At 45.0% G+C, this 24,971-nt stretch overlaps 1 protein-coding gene and 1 long non-coding RNA gene across 14 annotated transcripts in view; one reads left to right on the top strand and one right to left on the bottom strand.

The window, feature by feature from the left end:
• Positions 1-277: 277 nt before the first annotated feature.
• On the top strand, positions 278-12,901 carry LOC111527522. The gene is made up of 4 exons (XR_002726689.3): positions 278-507; positions 3,525-3,592; positions 6,003-6,141; positions 11,270-12,901. It is a non-coding gene; the product is annotated as an uncharacterized LOC111527522 (long non-coding RNA).
• The window catches only part of SP140 (SP140 nuclear body protein), an 80,865-nt gene continuing 67,132 nt past the window's right edge, over positions 11,239-24,971 (bottom strand). For 10 of the 13 annotated variants that reach the window (XM_026454916.2, XM_026454924.2, XM_026454919.2 and 7 more), the window contains 5 exons: positions 19,317-19,432; positions 18,494-18,602; positions 18,107-18,184; positions 17,747-17,890; positions 15,137-16,756 (listed from right to left, as the gene is read on the bottom strand). In XM_026454916.2, the coding sequence (XP_026310701.1) occupies positions 16,658-16,756; positions 17,747-17,890; positions 18,107-18,184; positions 18,494-18,602; positions 19,317-19,432 (546 nt within the window). In that variant the 3' untranslated portion in view covers positions 15,137-16,657. The other 3 variants (XM_026454908.2, XM_026454909.2, XM_026454923.2) reach the window with 3 other exon arrangements.

The following is a 24,971-nucleotide window of genomic DNA, read 5'->3' as shown; positions in this document are numbered from 1 at the left end:
CGTGCTCTTTTATTTCATTATATTACACTACCTACCTATGTTCTTGCAAAGCAGGACTAAACTAAAGTGAAGCTTTAGACAGAAACTGAACTAAATGCATGAAAGCTCCAATACTGCCAGAGATAAAGGTTAAACGAAGAGAGATAAAGACTCACCTGGTACTCAGGTCGCTGCCCCCGCCTGCCATCTTCCCACCCTAGGCCCTGCCTGGGTCTCAGAGCCTGGCCTATGAGCTCCCCAGTCGGCCCAGCCTGCGTGCCGTGTGGCTGCCCAGACCCAGAGCAGGAAGTCGGCCGACACACTGACTCACCCTCACAGGTTTCTGCCAAATGGGGAAAAGGGAAGTGAAAGTATTTATTTAACCTCCTGCTCGGCTACAGACACTGTGTTTCTCCTCCTTTTTCACTCCAAGGGGTTCTCAGCTTTTCTGAATTGTGGCAGAGGGTTGGAGGAGAGGCCTGACAAGCAGCAAGACCTGCAGGACCAGGGAAGAAGGAAGTTAACCCAGTTAGTTTGATGGTCAGAGGGGTATTTAACAATGATAGCGCGGTAGCATTGGTTAAATGTCAAGGATCCTACAGGGAAATTTCCCTTAGAGGCTAAAAAGCAAAGTGAGGCTTGTTGTAGAAGTGGGGGTGTATTTAGTTATGGGCCTTTTAATGGGAGGGACTTGGGACTTGAGGCATTGTAAGGAGTTGCAGGAGGTTTGAAATAATTTGTTGGCCTGATTGGCCCTGGAAGTGAGATAGTCACTAACCGGGGTGTCAGCTGTTTTTAAAAAGGAAGCTCCTTTTTGGAGTTTATAAATTACAGTTATGTTTCCTGTTAAAAGGTCATGAAGGGGTGTAGGAAGGGCTGTGTAAGCTGAGGAAGACAGTGACAAGCACATCAGCATTCTGGAGCAAAGGAAGGTTTAGCTTGAAGCAAAAGGGATGGTGTAGGGTTTAGAGAGCATTTGTGTTTGAGAGCAGTGAGGAGTGGTTGTATTGGTAAGGTTCATGTGATTAGGGAATTTATACTGAAAGAAACAAGCAAAAAGAGAAAAAAAGTTATTTGGGTAGGAGTAAAGTCCTGGAAATTTCATTGAAGCCGCAGGTCTCATAGAACAGTAAGGAGCTGGTCAGGATATATAATGGGAGCTTCACAAGGATACCACTGAAGGTCTATAACAAGGTTGTTTAGGAAGCAATGAAAATTTGGGAGAGAAAGAGACATAAGTGGCTTATGTGGATTTTTCCTCCTTTTCCTCTGGGACTTGGGTGAGGCGAAGGGAAGTGGATCCTGTGGAAATACAAGAGAAGGCTGAACGGGTTTTAGAATTGGTTGTTTGGGTATGTGGTGAAGGGAAGTCTGTTTTCTTGAGAGAAGTATAATGAAACCAGTTAGGGAGTCCCTGGAGTTTTGCTGCTGTGCGTGTGGTAAGGATGATCTGGTAAAGTCCCTTCCATTTCGGTGTAAGAGGGGAATTGGGGGTAGGATTGGGATTTTTTACCATAACCCAGTCTCCTGGCTGTAAGAAGGGATTAGAGGAGTTGGCGATGGGTTGCGGCAGGTATTGTCAGCATATGCCTAAATGAAATGGCAGATGGTATGTAGAAGAGGGGAAACAAGAGGGGTTGGTGGAGGTGGAGCTTGACCCTGAGGTGGAGCAGAAGGGGTAAGTGGTCTCCCATATGTGAGTTTAAAGGGGCTGAGCATAAAGGTTTACATGAGAGCGCTCAAATTTTTAGGAGGGCTAAAGGCAAAAGTGTAATCCAGTCTTTATGTGTTTGGAGTGAGTACCTGGTGTGGGTGTTTTTCAAAATGCCATTCATTTTTTTAACCTTTCCTGAAGATTGAGGTCGACAGGGGATGTTTAGCTTTCAGATAATTTGTAGAGCTTGTGCAAGCGTTTGAGTAATTTGAGAAATGAATTTAGGACCATTATTAGATTGAAAAGAAAGAGGCACCTTGAACTGGGGGATGATTTCTGTTATTTAATTTGGAGGTGACAGTAAAAGTTCGTTTGTTGGTTGTGGGAAAAGCCTTGACCCATCCTGAAAAGGTATTAACCAGAACTAAAAGAAATTGAACTTTTTTTTACTTGGTGCATATGGGTAAAATTAATTTGCCATTCCTGTTCTGGAAGGTGTTCCCTGGCTTGATGGGTTGGGAAAGAAGGGGGTCTAGTGTTGGAGTGGGGTGGAGCTTTTCAGCAAATAGAGCATTGATGGGAAATGGCTTTTAACTGTTCCTTTATATCTGGGATTAGGTGTGTATAGGAACTTAAGAAATGTTGTAGAGGAGAATGGCTAGTGTGGAAAAGGTTGTGAATATCCCATAGATGAGTTGTTTTTTCAGAGTCAGGCAGGACTAATTTGTTTTGTATGAACTAGTATAAGGGTTTGAATTGTTCCCCTGCCGTGATTAGTTGTTGTGCTTGGTATTCTGGATAAAAGGAGGGAATATGTTGTACGAGGAGAAATAAATATTGGGGAATTGGGTGATTGGTTGAGGCATGTTTTGCCCAATAGTCAGCCTATGGTTTCCTAAAGAATTGTAGCTTTTGTTTGATTGATGGCTTTTGCAATGGATAACTGTAACCTTTTTTGGAAGTAGAGCTGCCTTTAATAGATGATGGATGAGTTTTCCATTCATGATAGGGGCTCCCTTAGCTGTGAGATTGTCCTGCTTACTCTTAAGTTTGGGTATTGGAATGGATGATGTTATAGGCATATTTAGAATTGGTGCATATATTAACTTGTGTGTTTTTTGCTAGGGTTAGTGCTCTTATTAGGGCAACTAATTTTGCTTGTTGTGCGGATGTGCCCAAAGGCAGGGGGCAGTCTTTATGACTTTTCTAGGCAGGAAAGAGTGGGTGTTATTATGATTTTTTTTTTTCAAAGATGGCATATCCTGCTTGGAGGGGAGAGTTTTTTGATGCACTGCCATCTATAAACCAATCTGGGGCTCCCCTTATGTGAGTGGAAGTAAGGTAGTGAAACATGATGTGAGAACTTTTAATTAGATTAGACCACAAGTGTTGGTTGGGGTTCAAAATTGGTTTTGAAAGTAAAAGAGTGGCAGGGTTAGGTGAGGAGCATTTATGGAGAGGTAGAGAGTTGAATATAGAGCATGCATGCGAGAGGATGAGATGGAGGTGAGTGCCTTATGGCTGAGCATATCTTATGGACTTTGAGAAGAAAATATCTGAAGGGGTTTGTAGAATGTGAGTTTTTGTGCCTTAGGGATAATTAGAGATGCTGTGGCCAAAATTTTCAAGCAAAGGGGCCAGCTTTTATAAATGAGGTTTAGCTGTTTTGAAAAATATGCTACTGGTTGGAGGGAGTTTCCCATGGGTTGGGCTAATAGCCCAAAGGCCTGATTCTGAGAACTGTGTAAATATAGATGAAAATGTCTTAGGGAGTTCAGAAGCCCTAAGGTGGGGGCCTATAATAAGGCAATTTTAGGTGAGAGAAAGCATAATAAAGGTCTGAGGTGGGAGTGAGAGATTGGTCAAAATTTCCTTTTGTGTGTTCATAAAGGGGTTTAGCACTAATGACAAAATCTGCTCTCCATAATTGGAAATATCCCACTAACCTAAGGAAAGAAAGTAAGTCCCTTTTTGTTTTAGGAAATGGGATTTGTTGAACACCTTACTTTCATGCCAGCAGAATTTCTTGGGTATTTGGAATTATGATCAGTCCTAGGTGTGAAACTTTTGGAGATGTTAATTAGGCCTTCCTTTTGAATATCTGGTACCCGCATTCAGCCAAAAAATTTAAAAACTGGGTGGTGTGTTGAATACAATGTTCTAGAGAGGGGCAGCAAAGGAGTAAATTATCTACATATTGAAGCAAAACGATAGGTTGTAGAGGTAGTTGGGAAAGGTCTAATTGAAGTACCTGATGGAAATAGTGAGGATTGTCTTTAAATCCCTAGGGGAGGACAGTCCAGGTTAGTTGTTGGGGGTAGCCTGTGTCAGCATTGGTCCAAGTGAAAGCAAAAAGGATTTGAGAGAAAGGATGTAGAGGGATAGTAAAAAAAAAAAGGCATCTTTGAGGTCTAATACAGAGAAATGGTTAGTGTTGGGAGGAATTCATGATAGGAGGGTATAGGAGTTTGTGACAACAGGATAAACAAGAATAATAGAGAAATCAATTTGTCGCAAATTCTGAGCCAGTCTATGGGAACCATTGAGTTTTTTTACTAGAAGAATAGGAGTATTGTGGGGAGAATGGGTGGGGATTAAAATGTTGGCAGCCCGAAGTCAGGAGATGATGGGCTTGCGTCCCTGTAATCCATTAGGGTTGAGGGGATATTTTGGGACCACTATATAGGATATTTTAGTGAAATTTGGATTGGATAACAGTGGATAGCTATCCTGGGGGAGTCAATATTCCATACTATGGTGTTTACATGACTGAGGAATTTGAGATTTAAGTCTGTTTGACATGGAGTGTCTGTTCTTGACATAATAACAAATAAGCGTGGCTTTGGTGTAGGGCTGATAAATGAATGAATCCTCCTAGTTTGTGTAGGGTGTCCCTTCCTAGTAAAGGAGTGGGACAATGAGGAATGACCAAGAAAGAGTGGGTGAGGGTGACTCCCCAAAATGAGCAGTCGAGAGGCAGTGTTTTATATGGGGTTTCTTGTATGCCCCTCATGTCAACAACAGAAACAGGTGAACATTTTAATGGGCCTTGATAGTCAGTTAATACAAATAGGCTCACCCCAGTATCCAAAAGAAAGGAAATAATTTTACCAGATACCATCCCAACTACCCTGGGTTCCACTGCTCTCAGTGCCAACAGTGAAGAAATTTCCTCTTGTGATGGTTGGGGGACTTCATCATGAGCCTCACCCAAACGGGGAAGGTGTTCCCACTGGGGGCAGTCCATTTTCCAGTGTCCCCAAAGACCACAAGTTGGGCATGATTTGGTGGGGGGCTGGGGGGCTAGGACAAGCCTTTGCCCAGTGTCCAGGGTTGCTACATATGAAACAGACTCTTGGAGAGGTGGGGGATTTTCCTTTCAGGTTATTGGGAGGCTTTTGTGTAATTGACTTTAGGACAGCAGAGATGAGCATTTGGTATTTTAAACGCAGATGTTTGTCTTTTTGAATTTTTTGTTCCTTATCTCTTTGTTAAAGACATGGAAGGCTGCATTTAGGAGGTCCCTCTGAGATGTCTGGGGACACTCCTTTAATTTTTGTAATTTTTTTTCCATATATCTGGGACGAATTGGCAAATAAATTGGAGGTGGGGAAAAGTTTGACCTTTTCCAGATTCTGGGTCCAAATGGGTATATTTTAGCATAGCTTTGCTGAGGCATGATAAGAAAAGGGCAGGATTTTCCTGGGGCTCTTGTGTAATGTCTCTAAGTTTTTCATAATTAACTGCCTTATGGGCATTTTTGTCCATGTGTGGTCTCTCCATCTGATGCCATTGTCTCCCTGTTGGTGAGTCTATGTCTCTTTAGGGACTGCATCATTGGCCACTGGTTGTTCTATAGGGGCTTGATTATGGAGTTCATCTGCATGTGTTTCAGCTGAACACCAGATGTGCTCTTTTTCTATCAAGAGTGAGAGTGGAGATTAGAATTATATAAATGTCATGCCAAGTTAAAGGATTGAGTTATGTGCAGGAATTCCTTGTGATAATATAATAAGAGGGATTTTCAGAGAAAGATCCTAGATGCTGTTGGATCTGTGATGAAGCAGACATGGAGAAAGGAACATGAATGTGAGCAATGTCTTTAACTCCAGCTGTTTTCTGGAGAGGAAGAATGGCAGAGGTAGCTTGGCTGGCTGAAGTAGTTTTTTTTTGTTTTGTTTTGTTTTTGTTTTTTGTTGAGATGGAGTCTCTCTCTGTCACCCAGGCTGGAGTGCAGTGGCGCAATCTCGGCTCACTGCAAGCTCCGCCTCCCGGGTTCATACCATTCTCCTGCCTTAGCTTCCTGAGTAGCTGGGACTACAGGCGTCAACCACCACGCCTGGCTAATTTTTTTTTTTTGTATTTTTAGTAGAGACGCGGTTTCACCATGTTAGCCAGGATGGTCTCAATCTCCTGACCTCGTGATCCACCCACCTCAGCCTCCCAAAGTGCTGGGATTACAGGTGTGAGACACCACGCCCGGCCTGGCTGGAGTAGTTTTTGAACAGGTAATGATTACAGGTGGAGATTGTAGGGGAAAGCAGTGGTCTGCTGGATGTCAGCCTGCCACCAGGGGCACACCTAGGGGCCTGGAATAGTTTTTGAATGGGTAACAAGTGGAGAAGGAGGAGGGAGAGGAATTGGCACTAAAGGCTTGGGGGCAGGAGGGGTCAACGGTCGGGGGAGGGTTCAGATGGATGAGGAGTGGATGTAAGGGCTTGAGAATATGGAGGGGGTTTATCTGCAGGATCAAAAGGGCTTTTGGAGTGAGGGATTTTGGAGAAAGGAAAGACCCAGGGAGGATTTTCATTAAGAAAAAGGCTTTCATGAGGGGTGCAAGCTTGACATAGGAGGGTCAGGATTTAAGGTAGAAAAAAGTCTGAATATAGGGAATCTTCTGCCATTTGCCATTCCTGGGTATAAAGTTGTCAAGGTCCCTGAGAATTTGAAAGTTAAAGGTGCTGTTTTGGCCATCAGCTGTCATTATCTAATTTGTATTGGGACCCGGCCGTGTTGCAATAAAAATCTAAACACTTTGGCTTTAGGCTCCCCCATAAGGCAAGTTTGGTGAGGTTGTGAAGGAGACAGTGCAGTGGGGAGAATATAGGAAGGTGTGATTGTTTGGTACCCATGGGGCCTGGTAATTGGAAGCTGAGAGTGTCTGTTTTTGTTCTAGGTGCCCCCAGACAAAAGGCAGAGACCTGTAATTCTCTTTCTAAAAAGGATGGTTAAACTGAGAAGAAACTGGGCATCCCCAAGATTTCTTCTAGCTTAGTCCCACTGGTCCTCCGAGGACTGGGACGGCAGACCTGACTTTCCTGGGTACTGTAAGAAAGCCAGGGGAAGGCAGCTCTTACCAGCTGGCTGGATTAGTGTCTGATGTTGGATGTTCCAGTTGGAATTAGCCAAGGGCCTCCCAGACTGGAGCCGTGTGAGGAAGACAGAGAGAGAGAGAAAGAGGGGAAGATGAGGGACGAAGAGGGGACAAAGGTTAGAGAGTGAAATACCTGTTATGGGCAGTCAGAAGTGGTCTGATGGTTTTGAGAGCCCACCAGGGAGCAGCCCCAGCTCAAGCTTTGCAGTCACCTTCAGATTAGTTATCCTCCTCATGCAAATTGCTCAACAAGTGAAAATGAGAGAAAAGACAGGGTGGGTGGACAGAGATCCTCAGGATCCAGGAGTTACCTCAGGATAAGCTGCTGCTGCCCACTGCTTCCTGGGTTGCAAAAGAGCCTCTACCCCCAACACCCATCCAGGGTTTCAGCACCAAATGTGAAAGTTAAAGAAAGAGGAAAGAAACAGGAAAAGTGGCTCAACAGTTAAAGACAGGTTTATTATGGAGAATAAACCTGAGAGGGGATTCTGGTCAATTTTTGGTCAGGAGCATTTTCTCTTACAGACTAAGGGTATCTAAGGGTTTAGGAAGTGGGGAGCTTATGGCAGGCTCAGAATGTTTCCATGTGAGAAAAAGTTTATTACAGGGTTGGAATGTCTCTGGTCAGAGGGGAGGTTATCTTGGGGTTGGCGTGTTTCTGGTTGGAGGGAGGTGGCTTATCTTAGGGTTGGAATGTTTCTGGTTATGCTGACATTAGCCACTAGGCTGATGTTTTTGGGCTGGATTTAGGTGGTTTTTTAATTAAGGTGAACTTAAAATTGTGGTGCTTGTCCAAGATGGTGATGTTCTTGCTCTGTCACAGGGCTACTCTGAGTCTTAGCTTCTCTTTGAGCCCCAACTGCTGGACTGAAAAAGAACGATTCTCTGCAGATTCACCATCTTTCACATTCTGGAGATTCCTGATGGCATCTTCCTGTGTTCACCAGTGGGTCCCTGTTAGCACAAATATCGGCTGTCATCCGATATTTGGAACCAGGCAGCTCCATGTTGGATGCACCCTACAAGGGTGGAACTAAGGCTATGGAGTCAAACCTGCCCTCAGAAAGGTGGAAGAATGTCTTCTGAGCTGTGGTGGGCCTGAGGTCTCCTTCTGAGCTGCAGGGTCCCTGCAGCCCAACAATGTTGGGCTGAGCACCACCAGGATTGGAGGGAACCTGGAGGCTGGGGCTGGAGGCAGCAAAGGCTTCAATAAAACATGCAGCCTTTTAACAAGTCATCACTCCTAATATTTCTGCAAACCTCCATGTGTCTATTACTTTCAGCACAGTAAGCTGGAAAATATGGTCCCTGAACTATCCTAAATCTTAGGACTGCCAGGTGATGCATGTGTGGTGAGAGAAGGAGAGTACCTGGTGGCCCATCCAGATGGCCTCCACCAGCACCTTGTGGGCAGCAGCTTTCATTTCTTTGGGCTGGAAAGTGGGTGCTCCAATGAAGAACAGGGTCCCTGGCAAGGACCTCAGTGTTGCTGAACAAAGGAAGAGTGGGGTGGAAAGTGTAACTTTATGAAGATTTAGTGATTATGAGACAGGAAGTACAGTTCTAGCAAAGGCCAATGCCCATCTGCCAACCATGGTCTGGAAGAGATGTGCAGGGAAAGGGTGGAGTGTGCCTTTCTACAGGTGCTCTGCCTGTAGAAATGTGGGTGGTAGAGAGCTGACTGGACCACTAGGGGGGGTCTCTCAGGGCACCTTTTCCTAGCAAGGGCTGAGAAAATCCTGTTTTGAGGATGAGGTGGGTCTTCTTAGATGGTCAGTCATAACAGATCTGGTCTAGGAGAAATAAATAAAGTCTAATGAGTTCTCGCCAGGACCAAGTGGGTCTCTGGAGCTGGTGGGACAGCCCTGTGCATTTTTCATAACTGGTGCACATGTTTCTCATGGGTACAAATGCTGTGCCCAGGGAACAGGCTGGCATCCTACAGGCTCCCAGCCCACTAGCACAGGACCACCTGGTCTGGCCAGGTCATGAAATGGCCCTGGGAACCAGGCTTTGCTGGTAATCTTGTGTCTCACCTAGGGGTGAGGTTGTCAGGGCCAGGTGGACTGTAAAACTGTCAGGTGAAACATGTTATGGGGGGCAGGTGGCCTCCAGGGCCTTCCGGTCCAATGTCTTTCTGGACAACATACTGACACAGTTGTGCTGGTTCCCAAAACAATGACATTGAAGTTGAAAATTCATCCATCTCATCTGCTACCGATGCATTTTCTTGATGTATAGGGGAACAAAGGGTAAGTTCCCTGACAGATCCATTTCTGCAGCTACTAGCCAGTTGAGAATGGCCAGTGGACTCCGTCTAGTAGGTGACACTCTCCTTTCCAGAGAGAATTGGAGACCCCTCTGCACATACCATCTATGGCCTATTACACCCTCTCTCATGAATAATTCTAGAGGGTGTTCAGTCCATTGAATGTGGAGGCATGGAAGTGAGGGGCCTGGATTCCAGGCTCAGCTGTGATGACAATAATGATATTCTTGAGTTGTGCTTGTAAGAATCCAGAATTGGAAATTGGGTCCTTCCCCACTGGGGACATGTGGAAGTGGGGCCAGGATTTACCATTTGTCATTCAGACAATGGCACATGCAGGAACCCAGGAGTCATTTCTTGTATTTCCTGAATAAGCACAAAACAAAAAGCACCAGGCAGCTCCTGCACAGCACTCTGGGCCACATGTACTGACACAGACGTTACAAAAACATCTAAGAGCAGACATGTCCACTGGCATGCAGAGTGCACCAGCCATGGGCACATCCCATTCTCTGAGACCCAGAGGAGTGAACACAGACACCAGAGAGAGCCAGAAGTGGTGGCCACATCATTATATGGCCAAGACTCGAGGTCCTGAGATCTCAAGGCTGGAGTCCTGCATCCTCCTCCCCACCCAGACTCAGGCAACTGTGGATGAACCCTCTAGAGGATGAGGTGAACAGGAGATGGAAAGTGGTCCTACCCACCTTACTGGCAGCTCTGGCAGGATGCAGTTAAATATGCAACCAAATGTCTCAGCAGAGGAGTCACCCACTTCCCTGAACAGGCCACACCCTAGTTTCCTGCTTAATATTGGTGGGGCCACACTACACAACTCTAGAGTGTGCTGTCCTTGTATGAACCGGTGTAGACTCTTTCAGTTGCACACACCATGGGGTTTGGTGGAAAATGTGAATGAAGATTTCAGGAGAGAAGTATCTCGGTATTGATGTAATGTAGTAAGAGGCGGTTTCATGTCAGATGAAAAATTTCAGCCCAGAGGATCTGAACAGAAGTGATAGCAGAAGGTGGGAAGGCACCTGGTTACGTACATTGATCTGCAGCACCCGGTGTCCAGTCTGCATCTAGAGTGACTACATTGGCAGCTAATTGCCAACTCTAGCTTGGATCAGAACAGGAAGAGCTTTTGTTCTGGCAAGTGATTTCTGTGTTTAGGTTCAAGCTACACTCTAGTTCTTGTCTGCAGTGGGCAAAGCTCCATCCTATGTTCAGACTGATTTCATTTTACTCCAGGCATCAGTCAGAGACTTGGGAAGGTTCATACACATTATTTAAGTCCCTTTCTATGACTTTTTGCCTTCTAGGATTTTCCCTTCATTCCCCAGAAAGCCTGGTTGCTCTGGGCTCTTCCCCATGGCTCGGCCAACCACAAAGAAGATAGGCTTTCTATCAAAGCTTTGGTTGTCCCACGCAAAACTGTTGCTACTCTTAGGGACAGGCAATAAAAAACAGGAAGTGCCTCTCTGAGTTTCATTTACCTTGCAGAGGCCTCAAGCCATTGTTTTTCGATTACTGTCCAGAGTTTCTAGCTGTCATCTGCAAGAAGACTGGATGCTCAGGAGTTTTCTCCTAAATATCAGAAGCAGAACTCCCTGCTTCTCACTCCTAAGAAATGACCCAGCCCTGCCCCCTCCCACACTCAGGCCTGGTCCTGGGGGCACCAGAAGTTCTCTAGAGAGACTCCCCTGGGCCCACTGCCCACCCAAGAGAAGAGAGACCACTAAACATAGCATCAAACAAGAAGCACACATTCCTTATGAGATACACAACTCAGAATTACGTATACTCTGTACTTTTGTGTTCATAGTAGTTTACTTATTTCAGTAAACAAAATAAGAAAACAAATAATACCCCTGGGGAAAAGGCATAGATATTCTAGAATTTCATTGGAGTTAATTACAGACCATCTATATAGATGAGACATATAAGCTCTTGCAGAGGAGACTAAGTGTATTTTTTGTCTTTGTTACAGGAGATTGAGTGATGGTATCGAATCCTGTACTGGTTTCAGGAACTTACTGAAGCAGCCACCTCTTTCCAAGGGATGCAGGCCCTGGTCTTCCCTCTGCCGCCTTCCTGCTGTGACTTCCCTGAGCATCTAATTAGGGAATAAATGGTACCCTACTGGGTATATGTGAGAGTTGGGTGTCATAGGAAACAGTCATGACAACTTTAGTTCCTGGACTCCAATTCCAGAGTTTTGTGAAGCCTCTCAGGGCCATCTACCCTTCTTTCCGGTGGAATGTGCTTCTCCCAGCTCAGCAGAGCAGAGTGTGTGCTGACGCCCAGGACTCACCATGGTAGATCCCAGCTGAGAGGTCATTACCAAGAGCTCACGACCTCCCAGCTCAAGACAATTAGAGCACCAGGTCCTGGAAGCGCCCAGAGACATGGCACACTCCCCCAGGGTAGGAACCCACCCAGGATCCAGCGTCTCTTTGAATGAGGGTGTACTGGATTGACACCATGACAGTATAGCCCCGGTCCTTGTTCTTGGTTGTCCAGTGGTGTAAGGCAGACCCCCTTCCTTCTAGAACAGTGACCAACTCAGACTTTGCCTCTGCAGCACAGGGCAATAGGGAAACAGTTACCTGGTCCCATGGACCCAAAGAACTTGGCAGCCCCCAACTCTGCGGCCTCTCTGACTGGCCTGGAATTGTCCCTATTCCTCCATTAGACAGCAGTGGTCCAGGCCTTGAGTGTTCCAGGTGGGTTCCCTTGGTCAGCTATGATTTTCTTGGCTGTTCAGCCTCCTCCATCCCCCTTTCCTAACAGTTCCCAGTTCCTTTGGGTGAAGGAGCTCTCCCTTCTGGGCGCAAGAATGAGGGGATGTTAAACACAGTGCTGGCCCTTGAGCAGGCCAGGCCAGCCAGATCTGTTTGGTGGGAGTTGGGCTCTTGAGTGAAGTATTGTGAGGAGTTGTTTGTTTGTTTTAAAAAAGAAAAAAAAAGATTGGTAAAATTATTAACATCCTTAAGGACACAGCTGCATCATTCCTGGTGCTCAATGCCTGGAACCACTCTGATTCCTGCCTTTTTCCAGGGCTATTTGCCAGCTCAGTACCCCTGCCTTCCAGTCCTTTCTGTGAGGCACTGTGTATTTCATCATCAAAGTCACTTTTTGTCTCACCTAGATAAATTGGGTCTCTCTTGACCCAACTGATGGCAAAGAGCCTGAATTGATACAAGGGTGTTTGTGTTAATCTTAGATTTGTTTATTTATTACTTATGTATTGCATGCAAGGCCAGAAGCTTTCTAAGTGAACAATAAATAATAACTTATTAATCTTCACAATAATCCAGAGAGTTACCTCCATTTTACAGATGAAACAGTGCAGGGGAAGGAAGAATAGCTTGCCCACGCACACACTGCCAACAAGTAGACACGTGCAGGAGCTAAGCTTCTACCTACATGGGCTACATTCAGAGTCTGTGCTCTTAAATGCTAGCCTACGCTGCCTGTCAGTACAAGTTAGTGTTGCTTACAAGACAAAAATCACTAACTAGCCAATAACAATTCAGTCTGGATGAAAAAATGAAAGGTATGGCAATAATGATGTAGAGCTGTATTTATTGATGTGACAATGTCCATTGTATATTATTAAGTGAAAAAAATCGATAAGCATTTTTTATTTATTAAGATGGTATACCCACTGCCTCCCTACTCCCTGACTCCCAAACACACACACATTACAAAGCCTAGAATCACATTCATCAGAATGTCAACCACGGTGATTCTCCTAACCTGGGGAGGCCCACCAAGCTCTGGGTTTCTTAGTGCTGGAAATATGAGCTACAATAGCATGGAGCTTTGGAGGGGATACACTGACATGCTCCAGACCATTGAACCCCTGAAAGCTTACCTATATGGCATATCTCTGAATCTTTGCAATGTTTCTCTCCCACCACCTGCAGTGTTTATGACTTACTAAGTCATTCAGAATAGTCAACATTTCTCGCTTATCAGGCCCGTGAACACAGTGTCATCAATCCAGTGGACCAATGTCGTGTCCAGAAAGGCTATATTGTAACACAGACCAGGATTCACATTGCCCTGGAGCAAGACTGTAAAGATATACTGTTGTCCAATCCCTGAGAATGTGAATTGCTTCTCAACCTATAACCTGCTGGATCCTTTAAAAGTGGCATTTCCATATTAATAGTTTCATATCACTTACTAAAGCTGTGCTTAGTAAGTGATATGGCACCACAACTGTAATTGGGGTTACTCTTCGGTTAAGTTTCTAGTAGTTGTTTAGTAGCATGAACCACCTAGCTTTTCCAGAGGGCAGACTGCTGAATTAAAATGGAGGTGTAACTGGGATAACAACCCCTGCCTCCTTCACGTCTTTGTAGGTGGCACTAATCTCTATCATTCCCCAAGAATGTGATAATTGCTTTTAACTTACTCTTTTTTCACCATGAAACTTCAGTTTCAGAGCCTTCTGCGTGGTCCTCCCTAAGACAGTCATTGTTATTTCATAGTTTAGGAAACCACAGGTTAAGGAACCAGGTCAGCCAATTGCTATGTATTATGATGTATGTATGAATGTATATCCTGATTATACATTCAGGAACTGGGGAAATGATTGCTGGGTGGCTCTGTGGATCCAGAGGGCCCATTGTGAGACGGACGTTACCTGATCTCCATGTACTCTACTCTAACAGGGGCTACGATAGGGCTTTGGGTCCCCAGGGATTAGCATCAACTCTGACATTGTACTCAACATCCCTTGAAAGATCTGTGTATTTTCCTTTCCCCAGCATGTGAGTTACTCGAACAAATGACCGTAGAGCCCTCCTGTGAAAACTCGAGGAAATCAGTGCTGTGCACATTAACAAGGTTCTTCCTTATGAGAAACTGCCCTCATTTCCAACAGTGGGTTCTGGATTCCATTGAGAACTGGCTGAGGTTCGGAAGCTGGGAAAGGGGTCTAGACTTTACCTTTAGAGAGGTGACCTTGGCATTCTGCTCATCAATTTTCAATTTTTTTTTTTATTATATATCTAAAGCAATATCCTTGTCAGCTGCCCATCTGTCTTGTCTGTAGGAAGAGCATATCCATGCGTGTCTGTCTTCATAGACACCTACAGGCCAGGCCTCTCAGCTGTCACTCTAACGTTGATGACCCTTAGGGAAATTACTTTATCTTGTCCTCACAGTTAAATGCTGCTACTTGGCCTCTGTTATTCTGGAATTCTATCATTTTGCTTACTACTGGGGGATCCAGTTCTATAAAACATCCCTAGCATTATTCCAGCCTGCAGGGGACAGCCACCTTTGAGCTTCTCAAGGATGTGCTGCCCCCTCAGCAGTGCATTCCTTCTCACCTTAGTTAGTGTTGGAGACACCTTAGTAGTGTCACCCGTTGGAGGAACTCAGTCGCCTGATGGATGGATTCTCCAGTTGTAGAGCACAGAGTCATTCTAGCACACCAACTTCTATATTCTTGGGACCCCTTTTCCCCGACTCTGCCACAGTGGTCCTGGTATCTCTGCTTCCACTTGGTTTAATGTGTAGCATGGCTTACACTAAGTCTCTGGGAGCCACCCAGGAGTATATCAGAATTGTTACCTTTGGCCCATGCCAGGCTAGTTAAACTCTGTGGTAGAGAGGCTTGTCCTTTTGTCAATAATTCTCACTTATCTGGTTTCACATTTCGCCCTTCCTGGACCAGGATCCACTCCCAGACACAATCTCCTCACTCCTGCTGATGCAGCTGGCCAGTCCTACAGCTCCTTCGGAGGATGAACGCTCTCTTCACTTTGTCGCCCTGCGCAGGACTCTTCATTTGCATTGTCCTGAGCGGTCTCTACATAGTCTTCATTCTAGAAAAATCGGGAGTTGGGTGGGGGTGGTAGCTCTCTCTTCCAACAAGGGGGGAGAGGACTTTTCTGTAGGCCCAGTGAGTTCAGGGGGCATCTGGAGTTAAAGTTCTCAGGTACATCTACCTAGATAGCCCCGTACTGAGTTTCAAGGCCTTGACATTGGCATAAGAGACCACCCTGAGCTTAGAATTCAGTCTTCTCTGAAGTCTGGCTCTTTGTAAAATAAGGGCCTGTAATAGGCCTTCCTTGATGTCTGCCTTCCAGCTGTAGGGTCTCTTCTCTTTAGGCTGGTGATGACTAGATAGTCATTTATTCTTCTCAGGACATTAATGGCACTTAGCAATAGACACCAAAACCCATACTTCTATAGTTACTTTTCCTCACTTCTTAAATGCCAGACAATTGTACCAGCTATTTTACCTCTTGACCTGTAGCTCATCCAATTTACTACAGGTGAAAATTTGGGCAACTGCTCAGTGATAGCACTTCTGGGACTATCCATATTCCACCCAGCACCATTGGGCTAGACAGTGATCCAACTCCAGAATCCTGTCCTCAGAGCTCACTTCCTGCGGCCATTACCTTAGGTTGCATTCCCCAGAAGCACATTCTGGGATGAAGTCCCTTAAGCAAGAGATTTATGGTGAGCGTTCGCTCAGAAAGGAGTAGGGGAAGCAGCATCATGTGGCCAAAAGCTCTGTGTAGCCACACAGAGTAGCCGCACACCACATCCTTGGTCCTGCTTTGAGGCAAGGGGGATGGCCTCAGACCATGGGGTGTCACTTCCAGGCAAAGCTGGTTCCACTTGACCCAGGGTAATATTCTGGGGACTGCTGGCATTAGCAGTCACCACTCAGCAGCTGGGGATGAAAAGACCTGGCCAGAAGAGGAGATGGTGCCAGGAGGCCAACAGCTTTGCAAGGGAGCAAAAGATGGCTTTCCTCTACCCTACTAGATTCTTTGGCTGAGCTACAAATGAATTAAATTGACAAAAGCAGATTAACAGGAGAAAATTTTTTTTAATAATATATGTATACATAGGAGTGCCACGAAATATGAGACTCCAAGAAGAGTCAGATGATGGACACTCATACACCATCCTGAGCTACGAAAAAGAACGGGGACTTGGGACTTCTGCAGGGAGGTGGCCACAGAAGTGGGAGAGTGAAGGCAAGAAGTATCTCCTGAATAAAGCTTGGCTGGGTTTCAGATAAAAGGTCTTCCGGGTAATAAATGTTGTCTGGACAGCCCTCAGGAGGAGAGGTGACAGTCTGTATGGGACGGTGTCACCTCCAGTATCCTCCCCTGTGATCGCACTTACTCCTCCCTGGCTGATGAGATACTCAGGGTTATGATTCATGAGGATTGAATTTCCTTTTGAGGATTTGTCTTTAGGCAGATGAGGGAGGCTCAGAGAAAAGCCCCTCCCTGCATGTGCTGTGCCCAGGTGACCTCATTTTGAAGTAAGTGGCAAATCAGTGGCATATTTTGGGGTGTTATTTGCTGAATGCCTTCAGCATCCACTAATCCAGTCAATTGTTTCCATTTGTTTCCTGAATAGCAAACACTTCCTTGAAATTCTTCTCAAACTCAGCCTCCAGTCTAAGTCCCATTTGGCCAAAATCCTTGTACTGAAAAAATAATAAAGACAAAAACAACGCTCCTCATCATTAGCGTCGTCAGACAACTTTCAACTAAGAATGATCAGGACTCTTGTCTTTAAAACAAAAAAAGTACTGTAAGTCGACAATTTATAATGGTATATATTTTGGAGTACAAAGTAATGTGATATATGACTGCTATGTGGAATAATTAAATCAAACTTATTAACATATTCATCACCTCAAATAGTTATCATTTTGTTTCAGTGAGTACATTTGAAATTTACTCTCTGAACAACGTTGAAGTGTGAAATACACTATTGTTAAGTAGAACTCTTATCTTAAACACCCTAAGTTACATTAACCAGGTTAAACTGAAAACTCATGCAACTAACAGTAACATCTGTTTCTCACCAGCATGATCCCTTCTTATTAACAGGGCAGAAAAGTGAAATCATTTCTACAGTTGGGATTTTTACTTATTGGCTTTGGTTGCTTATTTCAGTGGGTTAGAAAAGTAATCTATGCTCTTTCAACAATTTAGATAGTGGAAGGGTAAAAGGTAAGATCACTAATCTGTTCCTTTCTCAGTCACTTCTACTCCTTGCTGCTAATCCGTTGTTAACCATACAGTCTATTCACATGCAAAGGAATCTGGAGTTTGGGATTTCTGGGATTGGGGGCAGATAAGAAGCACAATACCACTTTAAGATGAAATTCTCTTCTCTTTATATGCTGCAGCAGGCAGGACTCAGTTGCTCTCTCTGAGCTCCTGTCTCCTCTGGGGCAGGTGGGGGAGGAGCTCTCAGGGACCTGGGGTTCTGGTTGCAGGGACACCTTTTGACTCACTGTTTCTTTGCTAAGAAGAGCTTAAGTTCTCAACTGAAAACAATCAATCACTTCCAGAACCCTTGCTTGTGCAAGCTTATTACAGGATAAGGGAAACTAAATTTTTCTAGGCACCAGAAAATGAGGGGAAGGATGGAAAGAAATGAAATGGAAGCAGGAAGAGCCGCCTACCTTATAAGAGGCCCTGTGGTTCTGGAAGATGAGGCGCATGTCTTGTACAAACCCCTCCACTTGGGGGTAACTGTGCTCATTCAGCCTTTTCTTGATTTTATCCAACCACATGGGCTCTTTCAGGCCTTGACACGCCTCTCTAATCTGGTGACAAAAATACCAATGGAAAAGCGACCAGCATAGTTCAATGTCTGCCTTCTGTAGATTCCCATAAAATCCAGCAGAAATACAAGGTGAAGGTTGTAACAACAGTATGTGCTCTTGCCCCGTGGGATTAAGATCACAAATCTCACGAGGGCCCATTTCAGGGTCAGGTAATGTCATGGCAGCCTGTAATCATGGGTTGCTGTTTTTACTTACATAATAATAGTATGGAATCTTGGCAAAAAAGGAGCTCTCAGAACAGCAATAGACTTTCAAGAGGAGGAACTCACATTTCTGCAAAAGAAAGAGGCTGTAAATGAAAAGCAGCTTGGAGAGAATGAGCCCACATGCATGAGACAGAACACACGACTCACACCCCACACCCTTCTTCCACAAGTTTCTCTAACATGTGTGGCTCTTGGAAACAGACATGTCATGGCTGAGTTATTTTTTGTGCAAACAAGTTGTGGTGTTCTATCAGTGTGATTAAAGTGTGGCTTGGAAGAGCAGGCTCCTTTTGGTGCATTCCCCTGACCCTGCGCTTGTTCATGGTGCTCACGTGTGAGGGGAAAGGAGAAGGCTTGGGGTTTGCATCTGACTTACCAACTGTTCCTGCGGACACATCTGCCTCTCCAGGACCTCAGATTCCTGACAACACTGTTGGCTTCCTGAAGACTCCTTCATCCTGCAGAAGATGCAACTCCACGGGGTCCTGAGAGATTGGACATGGGTGAGCAGAGGGCAGGGACCCTGGAAATGGCCACCATTCCTGTGGCTGCCACTGTCTTCCTTCAGGAATGGCTGATGGGCCCAGTCATGGGAGGGAGGGGAACATTTCCCGGAGTATGCAGGATTCACACATGGGATCTCCAGCCATTGGCTTTTCCCTCACATCAGCGGTAGCAGCAGGCAGGAAGCCTGAGGAAGGTGGTGTCACCGTGAGTGTGGACTCTCCTTTCCCTGTCTGAGCTGCTGGGAGCACAAGCAGCCCTGCCTGCCAGGCCTGAGTTTCAGAAACTGGGCTTTCAGCTCCAGGCACCTTGGGCCTCCATCAGCCCAATGAGACTATGCTTCCTGTCTTGTATGAATAAGCACAAAATATAAACAACTGGTGTTTCTTTTCCTCAATCCCCTGGGACAGGAGACTCTCCTGCCAAACTTGAAGGAAAGGACAATACCAGTATGTAGGCAAAGGGTCCCCAGCACTGGCCTCGGCATATCAGAGGCAGGTTTCTGAGAGCACAGAGAACATGAACCTCCTGCTGCCAGCGTCTCCCGCTGCTCTCTGATCACAGGGCTGGGTCCCAGTACCCGACGAACCTGCTCCTTCCCCATCTAGACACAAGTGGGCGCTCTGCTGGAGAGTGCGCATGGCAGGTGGAAGGTCCCTTAAAGGAGGAAGGAGAGGCGCCTGCATGTCACTCACCTCTTAGTTTCCACAGGCGCGATGTGACAGTCCTCATGGAAGACTCTTGAACAAGTGTCACAACAGAACAGCTCCCCTCCGTCCCGGCACACCTCACACTCATCCAAGTTTCTCATCTAGAAGGTAAAACAGTGTCCACGTCACTGGGAACCGCAAGATTCAGGAAGGCCACCCCTCTGGGCATCCAGAACACACGGCCTATGTGTGAGCCTGTGTGGACAGGCGGACGCTTCTCCCTGGGATATGAAGGAAAAGCATGGTGTGGAGATTTCAGAACAAATCCTGGTCTGCAGTGAAGTTCAGGAGGCGGGGGTATGTGTCAGAACTGAAAAATTTTCCTTATAAAACCAGAGATTATAACACAGAAAGATGAGCAACGAAGCAAGAGGATGATCTTATATGAATCTGAATAATTGTATTATGCTGCAGATAAAACCAGGTTTTGAAATAAAGTGTTAAATCCATTTGCCTATGCCACAAATCAACTGGTGAAAAGGAGACTCAGAGAATTACATATGATAGAATAAGCCTCTGAGATATCATCACATGCCGTATTCTTGGCCATAAGTTCCCCATGAGTTGAAGAGAGGGCCTAGTTAGGGGTTCCTAGACTGTAGGTTTTGTCCTGGAGGGCTCTAGGCCGACCTCTGAGGGGGAAGGACCGTGGGTACAGATGACCATGTGGGCCACAGGGAGCACAGAGCTCTTTGGCTCCGGGAGCCTGGCAGATGATCTCCCATGACTTAGCTAACCTGGATTGTAAGGTGCAAAGGTGCCATCTCTAATGGCCAAGGACAGTGGTAACAGCATCATACAGTGTTGAAGATGGAGGCCCTCTCCTCATTTCCTGGGCCCATAAAAGAGCTGGTACTTTGTTCTATAAAAAGAACAGGAAATCAACTAATTCTCCATTTCTCACCAGTCTCAATATATGAGACCTTCAGCCAGATTTAATTTGATTTGGGGAAGTTAAAATATGATAGTATTTGCATCCATGTGTTGTGGAGCAAATCCCAGTCATTAAAAACCAACAGAATTTATAGAACAAATATAGAGACCAATACGTAGAGGCTGTATTGTAAACAAATGCATGTGTATTCATGACAAAGAATCGGTCTGTGACTGAGCCCTTTGTCGTTCAAGGGAAAAGTGCTGTAAGGACTAAAATTAGAGTTCAATATTATGTGTAGCCTGGGCATCTGGTAACACTGGGAGGGCCTAGAATGGTCTGTCTACAAGTTCTCCCCCGCCTCTGCTCCTGCAGATAAGGTTTCCTACCAACACTTCTAAGTTGATAGGAAGCAGATCAAGAGGACTGCTTGCACCTTCTGCTTATTTTTGAATAGCTGATTTCAATTCCCTGCCAGTCATGGAATTATTCAAACCAGCCAATCACACTCTCCCTCTGGAAGCAGGGGACAGCCCACCCTCCACAGCCACTTACTGTTTCCTCTGCTTCTGAGCGCAGCCCCCATGTGGCCCTGTGTGGTGTGGGATGCCTGCCCTCCCCCACCGGGCTACTGAGTAAATGTGACTCATAAACTGCTGTCAATCTCATCTGTCCAGTGTCAGATGTTGTGTGTTCCACCATCTCCAAAACCCTAGGGTGGGAATGAAGTACCAAACGTTTAATCTTTTTTAAAAATTATTATTTCAGTAGTTTTGGGGGAACAGGTGATTTTTGGTTACATGGATAATTTTTTTAGTGGTGGTTTTTGAGATTTTGGTGCACTCATCACAAGAGTAGTGTACACTGTACCCAATGTGTAGTCTTTTACCCCCTACCCTCCTTCCACCCTTCCCTCTCAGTCCTCAAGGCCCATTGTATCATCCTTATGCCTTTGCATCCTCATAGCTTAGCTCCAACTTATAAGTGAGAACATACGTTGTTTGGTTTTCCATTCCTGAGTTATTTCACTTAGAATAATGGTCTCCAACTCCATCCAGGTTGCTGTGAATGTCATTATTGCATTCCTTTTTATACCTGAGTAGTATTGCATGGTATGTGTGCGTGTGTGTGTGATCATTCAGGAGAAGATTATTTAATTTCCTTGTACATGCATGGTTTTGAGGGTTCCTTTTGGAGCTGATTTCCAATTTTATTCCACTGTGGTCTGAGAGAGTACTTACTATAATTTCAATTTTCTTAAATTTGTTGAGACTTGTTATGTGGCCTATCATATGGTCTATCTTGGAGAACGTTCCACGTACTGATGAAAAGAATGTATATTCTGCAGTTGTTGGGTAGAATGTTCTGTAAATATCTGTTAAGTCCACTTGTTCTAGTGTACACTTTAAGCCCATTGTTTCTTGGTTGACTACCTATCTTGATGACCTGTCTAGTGCTGTCAGCAGAGTACTGAAGTCCCCCAATATCCTTCTGTTGCCATCTATCTCATTTCTTAGGTCTAATAGTAATTGTTTTTGTTTTTGTTTTCGAGATGGAGTCTCGCTCTGTTGCCCAGGCTGGAGTGCAGTGATGCAATCTTGGCTCAGTGCAAGCTCCACCTCCTGGGTTCATGCCATTCTCCTGCCTCAGCCTCCTGAGTAGCTGGGAGTACAGGTGCCCACCACCACGCCCAGCTAATTTTTTTTTTTTTTTTTTTTTGTATTTTTAGTGGAGATGGGGTTTCACTGCATTAGCCAGGATGGTCTTGATCTCCTGACCTTGTGATCTGCCCACCTTGGCCTCCCAAAGTGAGTAATTGTTTTATAAATTTGGGAACTCCACTATTAGGTGCATATATATTTAGCATTGTGCTAGTATCCTGTTGGACTAGTCCTTTTATCATTATATAATGTCGCTCTTTGTCTTTTTTAACTGTTGTTGCTTTAAAGTCTGCTTTGTATGATGTAAGAATACCTACTCCCGCTCACTTTTGGTGTCCATTTGCTTGGAATATCTTTTTTCACCCCTTTGCCTTAAGTTTATGTGAGTCCTTTTGTGTTAGGTGAGTCTCTTGAAGATAGCAGGTATGTGCCTGGTAAATTCCTATCCATTCTGCCATTCTGTATCTTTTAAGTGAAGAATTTAGGCCATTTACATTCAACATTAGTATTGAGATGTGAGATACTATTCTATTCATCATGCTAGTTGTTGCCTGAATACCTTATTTTTTTAATTGTGTTATTTTTAATAGGCCCTGTGATATTTATGCTTTAGGGGGTTCTATTTTGGTATATTTTGATGTATTGTTTTAAGATTTATAACTCCTTTTAGCAGTTCTTGTAGCACTGGCTTGGTAGTGTTGAATTCTCTCAGCATTTGTTTGTCTGAAAAAGACTTTAACTTTCCTTCGTTTATGAAGCTTAGTTTCTTGGATACAAAAATTCTTGGCTGATAATCATTTTGTTTAAGGAGGCTAAAGATAGGATCCCAATCCATTCTAGCTTGTAGGGTTTCTGCTGAGAAATCTGCTGTTAATCTGATAAGTTTTCCTTTGTAGTTTAGCTGATGTTTTTGCCTCATAGATTCTATCCTGGCCTTCGGCCAGGAGGTGGCACTTTCAAGAGACCATCAGCTGCAAGTAATATGAGGGGGATACAAGCTTGACCTAAGTTCACTGGATAAGTATTCGGGTTTCTCAGGTGATGGGTGAGGTCATAGAGCTCCCATGAGTCCATGTCTTTTGTCTTCAGCTACAGGGGCAGGTAGAGAAAGACCATCAGCTAGGGGCAGGGTTAGGTGTGTCTGAGCTCAGATTCTCAGACAGGGCTTGCTGCGGCCACTGTGGGGGATGAGGTGGGTGGCTCGAAGGTTAATAGAGTTATATTCCAGAAGGGATTATGACTGCCTCTGCTGCTTCATACAGTTCACCAGATAAGTGAGGGAAGCCGGCAGTGACAGGCTTCACCCAGTACCCAGGCAGCCAGCAAGGCCAGTCTCATGCCCGCTATGGTGCCCAACAGCCAAGAGAGCCAAATTTGTATCCAGGCTTCCTTTGCCTGGAGCTAAGATCTTGCCCCAGGAACAAGCGTCCCCACTGAGAAAGCAAGCAGGGCTTTCAGGTCTCACCCCTCCCTGCCTGCCATGGCTTCTGTGTTTATATCTGTACTTCAGGTCTCACCCCTCCCTGCCTGCCATGGCTTCTGTGTTTATATCTGTACTTCAGGTTCACACCCCCAGATTCTGACCAGGAAAATTTGTGCTTGGTCAAAATTATCACAAAGTTCAGCTGGAAGCCTCCTTCTCCCCATGGCTCTCTCCAAATTGTACTGGCTGCCCTCCCCAAGGACTCCTGTGAGATAAAGTCAGAAATGGCTTCCTTGGGGACTGAAGTGCCTATAAGGGTCCTTGGGGAAGGCACCTCTTCCTGCTGCTTATTCTACTTTTACATTTCACCTGGCTCTCTCAATTCATTTCAGCTCTATGTTAGGTGAAATCCTTCTCCCGTGATCTGGATTTCCAGGTTCCCCAGTGAGGATATGTGTTCAGAGGTGGACTTTTTCCCTCTCACACTTTGAGAACTCACAGTTTTTCGGCTGTCTCACAGAGTTTGCAGTGGCAAGCCACTTCTTTTAAAGGGTGTGTGACTTCCTTCAGTTTTGTTGGTATATTCCTGCAGTGGTTCTTGGAGCAAAAGTTCACAATGTGAGTCTCAACACGCTGTTCTGTCCATCTGAGTAGGAGATGCAAGTTAGTCCTGGCTCCTATCTGCCATTTTGTTCTCCAAACCCATATCTTTTCAAGAAGAGATTTGATTTCTCTGGTTCTTTTGTTGTTGACCTGGCTGTACATTAGACTCATCTCAGGAGAGTATGTAAAATGCTAATGTCCTGAACCCAGCACCAGAGATTCTGAATCACTGGGTCAGGGTTGAGGCACAGGCACTGGTATTCTTCTTTAGGTGACAGAATAGGCAATTCTATATATCAGAATTGGTACATCTGGGGATCCTAAAAAAATCCTAATGTTCAAGTCATACGTAGTCCAGAATGATTACATTAGAATTTCCCCAGAAATGGGATCCAGGAAACAATATTCTTTTAAAGCTCTTCAGGTGATTCCAGGCTGTAGGACAACATGAGATTCAACCTGAGCAAAGTCTGGTTATGGAGGCATGGGGATATAACAAGTCAATGTTGTTACTGGCCATGGAAAAATTATTAACAGTGACCATACCTTTGCTGGAACTGTTTCCCTCTTCTCCCCACACACATCTGGTTGTGGGCTGTGAAACCTAAACCTCCATGCCTAGTCCATCCAAAATCAACCACACAAACACTGACTTCCAGGGCTGTTTTAACTGTTGAAAAGTCCCTCAGTTGGCCGGACATCAAAATCAGTGTGGATAAGACCTAAATCTTGTTGGAGGATTGCTTTGGAGGTAAAGTGCGTATAAAACTACTTGAGCATCCCTCCTCTGTTAAGTATCATGTGTCAGTACTATTGCATGATATTCTATGTGAGTGGTGTCCCCCAGAGTTGTGCAAGAAGTTGACCCTGCCTAAAACAGACATCTCATTGCAATGAAAATAATCAAACCATGATTTCATTTAGAGAAGGGACTCATCCATGATTTTGGCAGAACCCAAAACAGGCAGTCATATAGCAAGCAGAGAATGGATGGGGGCATGGGATCAGAAGGTTTGCTTAATACTGAGCACCAGATAAGCAGTCGAGTTAAAATGCCTCAGGATTTGCTAGGTCATGCT

Source organism: Piliocolobus tephrosceles, chromosome 11 (assembly GCF_002776525.5).
Source record: "Piliocolobus tephrosceles isolate RC106 chromosome 11, ASM277652v3, whole genome shotgun sequence".
Classification (NCBI taxonomy): Eukaryota; Metazoa; Chordata; class Mammalia; order Primates; family Cercopithecidae; genus Piliocolobus; species Piliocolobus tephrosceles.
Note: the sequence above shows the minus strand (reverse complement) of the source record. Positions and strands in the feature narration are given on the sequence as shown.